The sequence below is a fragment of the Monodon monoceros genome, unplaced genomic scaffold (assembly GCF_005190385.1).
Source record: "Monodon monoceros isolate NGI ecotype Baffin Bay Population unplaced genomic scaffold, NGI_Narwhal_1 Contig329_ctg1, whole genome shotgun sequence".
Lineage (NCBI taxonomy): Eukaryota > Metazoa > Chordata > Mammalia > Artiodactyla > Monodontidae > Monodon > Monodon monoceros.
The window spans coordinates 11,532-15,006 of record NW_021699223.1 but is presented as its reverse complement, the minus strand read 5'-3'; the positions used below and the strand labels follow the sequence as shown (position 1 = coordinate 15,006).

General features: G+C 52.0%; 1 protein-coding gene across 1 annotated transcript; it reads right to left on the bottom strand.

Annotated features, from left to right (window-relative positions):
• Window positions 1-6: 6 nt before the first annotated feature.
• On the bottom strand, window positions 7-3,222 carry LOC114904291 (leukocyte elastase inhibitor-like; the record flags this gene model as incomplete). Its single annotated transcript, XM_029238071.1, has 3 exons — window positions 2,471-3,222; window positions 1,876-2,050; window positions 7-190 (listed from the first exon to the last, which is right to left on the bottom strand). Coding segments are annotated over exons 1-3 (370 nt in total), but the record flags the coding sequence as incomplete, so codon positions are not given.
• Between the last annotated feature and the right edge of the window lie 253 nt (window positions 3,223-3,475).

The window sequence follows — 3,475 nt, the reverse complement described above, 5'->3', positions numbered from 1 at the left end:
AAGAGTCTGCATTGTCTAGTGAGTTTTGGAACATGAAGAGCAAAGTACTTACAGGGAGGAAATCATAGCTTTTCTCTCCATATAACCTGTTAGCAAGTTTCAGAATGTAGGGAGCTCCATGTTTGTTGATATCAGCATTCAAACTCTGAAATCCCGATTGAATCTCCTCAACCTCTTTGAAATAGAGAGCCTAAAAGAAAGAAAACATTATTTCTATAACCATTTCTTTTGAAATTATAAGCTGGTTCCTTGCCATTTGCTTCCGTCAAATAAAATTAATATTACTAATTATTGATGATCCCCAGCCATCTTTATTTTCCATTTTTCATTGGAGAACAAGTAATAGAAACTCCAAAATGTATAGCTTGGTGAAACATAATAAGGACATTGGAAACTGTTTTCCCATCACTTTTTTGTTATAATTAGAGTTCCACAAATAGGAGTGGTTAACAAGCTAAATATTTACACAAGTCTGCTTTTTTCCCCAAAAATCGGAAGTGGTAAGTTCATATGTATATTCTATACAAATATAATTTTACTGAAAGTTCTCAGAAATAAACAGTAAAGATAAGAAGCATCAGCTATGTGAGAACACAGAGATGGTACAGATTGAGAGGTTTTTATTTTTTTTCCTTGCAGTACTGGCATCACTAACTCACTTACTTAAAAATAATTTCCTTAAACTTAACATGGGGCAAAGTTGAATTCCCATACATCAGTTACATCTAGAGTCCCTTTCTGGTTTTATGAGGCCTGGGCTGGTTCCTTGCTTTTAAGGCACAAGGAAGAACCGCCACCCTGTACAAAGGCCAGTTACTCACTGAGATATGGAATGTGCGTGGGGGTGCTGTGACGGATCTCTTTACTGGAAACAGGGGTAAAACCTTAAGACTGTTCTTTACTGAGCTTATAAAGTTCCTGGAAAGCCTCAAAACACAAGCTCAGATTACCTTGCAGGGGATGACTAACAATGACTAGTACCGGGGTTTTTTTTTAAAGTGGATTTTTAAAAGCTTTCAAACGCTTTTGTATCTGCAGTGATGAAAAAGGTTGGTGTTTCCTAAAGTACAGAAATAGAAGCTTTGCAGCTGGAACAGGCCCATAAACGTGAATCCGGGCTGGACCTTCCCTGGCTCTAAGTGCAGCGTAATCTGTGACCCGTGTGTTAGAAAGACCTTCACTTTCACCCCTCTTTTCAAGGAAAGCCAGAGTTCCCCACTCAGCATAAAGCGCGCCCCGCACACAGGTGCCCTCCACACCCACCAAGGACAGGCAGGACCCTCAGCATCCCCGCCCCCTCTCCCTGCAGGGCCCTACTGCTCACTCGGGAACGGGGGTCACAGCCCACCAGGGCACACCTGGTGCCAGGCCCAGGGGTAGGAACACGGACTCACAGGCTCTCGTGTCCCCTTGACTTCTTGACTAGGTGTCATTATGCTCAAAAGAATCAAGACACAGCCGACATTATGTGAGTAGCTGAGCATCACAGGCAAAGCGGAAACTGGACAGTCCTGGGCCGGGGAGGACTTGGATTACAGGAAAGCCTTGCAGACTCCTTGCTGGAACGGAAGCAGCGCACGGCAGGGGGTTGTCGGCTTTCTTCCTGCTCCGTCCTCAGTCCCACAAAAAACAGAGCCTGGCACATCGCAGGTGCTCAGTAAAGACTGGGTCATGAATGACAGCCTGCATCCCAGTGGATTTTTCCTGGGGCTTTTTCTGAAAGTCTGACTTCATGAAGTATAATGTATAATATAACACACAATGCTGAACACCGAAATACAGTTTTCTACAAACGCGCTGCAAGAGCTCAAAGGCACAACTTTCTGGTACGGTCTGTGTGGTAGGCACCAGCTGGGAGAGCTAGTTTCTGCTCACCTTGGACATCTGCGCTGCGGTATTGCCTCTGGTCCCCAGAAAGACCATGGCCAGCGCTGATGAAATGCTGAAGGGGGAGATGAAGATGTTGCCGGCAGGATCGCTCTTGTTCAGGGCGCAGAACAGGTCCAAGGCGAAGCGGGTGTTTGCCGTGCTCAACTGCTCCATGGTGAGGCTGCAACACAGAGCAGAGCCCTGAGCTGCCCCCTGCCACACCAGCCAATCGGCAACGCCACTTCCCCATCTCCTCCTCAACTCACGCCAGCCACCCTGAAATACCCTGCAACGAACTTGTACTTTCTCTCTCCCTCTCTGTCTCTCTCTGTCTCTCTCTCAAGCGGAAGGCAAGAACACTCCATGTGCACAACTGTGGGAGCTTGGGGCGACTGGCCAAGGATTCAGCAGTGACATGGGATCAGGACTCCTTGTCCTAAAGGGCCCCGGCCGTGCAGACAGGTGCATCTGGGCCCTTCCCTACCACACGTGGGAGGGCACACTTCCCACCCTCCGTTCAAGTCTCTGATTCATTTGAGCCATGAATCCACTGCCCACTTTTACCTGAAAAAGAATGTTTCTATTAGAAAATCATAGCTACCTGCTACTCATTAAAGCAAATTCCTGCAAAAGAGACAGAAGTATCGTCGTATTTGAGATTCCCTTGCTGGTGTTTAGAGAGGTCCCCAGTCTCACAGCTGGTGAAGGATCTGAGAGTGGGAAGCCAACACAGGCCCCGGGGTCAGGTAGGGCAGCCCGACAAGGAGAAGGTGACAAGTATCCTCTGTCACTCCCGCGGGCACGGAGGGGCTGCAGGTGAAGCACCTGGCCTTGTGCTCAGCTCAGCCAAGCACTCTCCCCACCTGACCTCGACTCTCAGCCCACACACAATCGAGGAAGAGGAACAGTCGTGCTGGCTGCCCAGCGTGTAAGTCCTAAGTTGAATTATTACTGTTGTTGCTGATAAATAATCTCTAGGATCGCACTGGCCTCCCTTCCCTGCCTCCAGCCGCAGAAAGGAGAAGCCGCTCCGCTGGGGCTGCCTGGAAACCGTCACAGAGAGAGAAACATTCTGGACTCCGGCTTCGGCTTCCGCTTCCGCCTTCAGGCCCCAGGGAGCGACCTCTGTCTGCCGCAGGCCGCCGGGCCTAGCTCCTCGGACGCGGCGCCGGGGACCCCGGGTGGGGAGCAGGGCAGATGGCGGTAACCACCGGACTCAGGGACCCCGCGAGGCACACGGCGGCGCGAGGTAGCCACCGGACGCGGGGACCCCGCGGGGCGCACGGCGGGGCGGGGTGACCACCGGACGCGGGACCCCGAGGGGTGCTCGCGGATTGGAGCCTCTCCCGCCCGGCCCAGATCCCTGCCCGGCCTTACCCGATGCTGGGCTGTCTGGGCGAGGTGCGTGATCTGCGGAGAGCGCAGAGCGCGGCCCTTATAGGCAGAAGGGAGTGTCCCCGGAAGGCGGGGCGGCCCTGCCCCAGGATGATGCACTGCCTAGGAGTCAGGGCTGCGGCTGGGCGGGGCACAGGGCGGGTCAGCGGGGCTCCATGCAGCGCGCTCCTGGGGCCTCAGCACCTCTCTGAGTTCCAGGCAAACTCAGCTC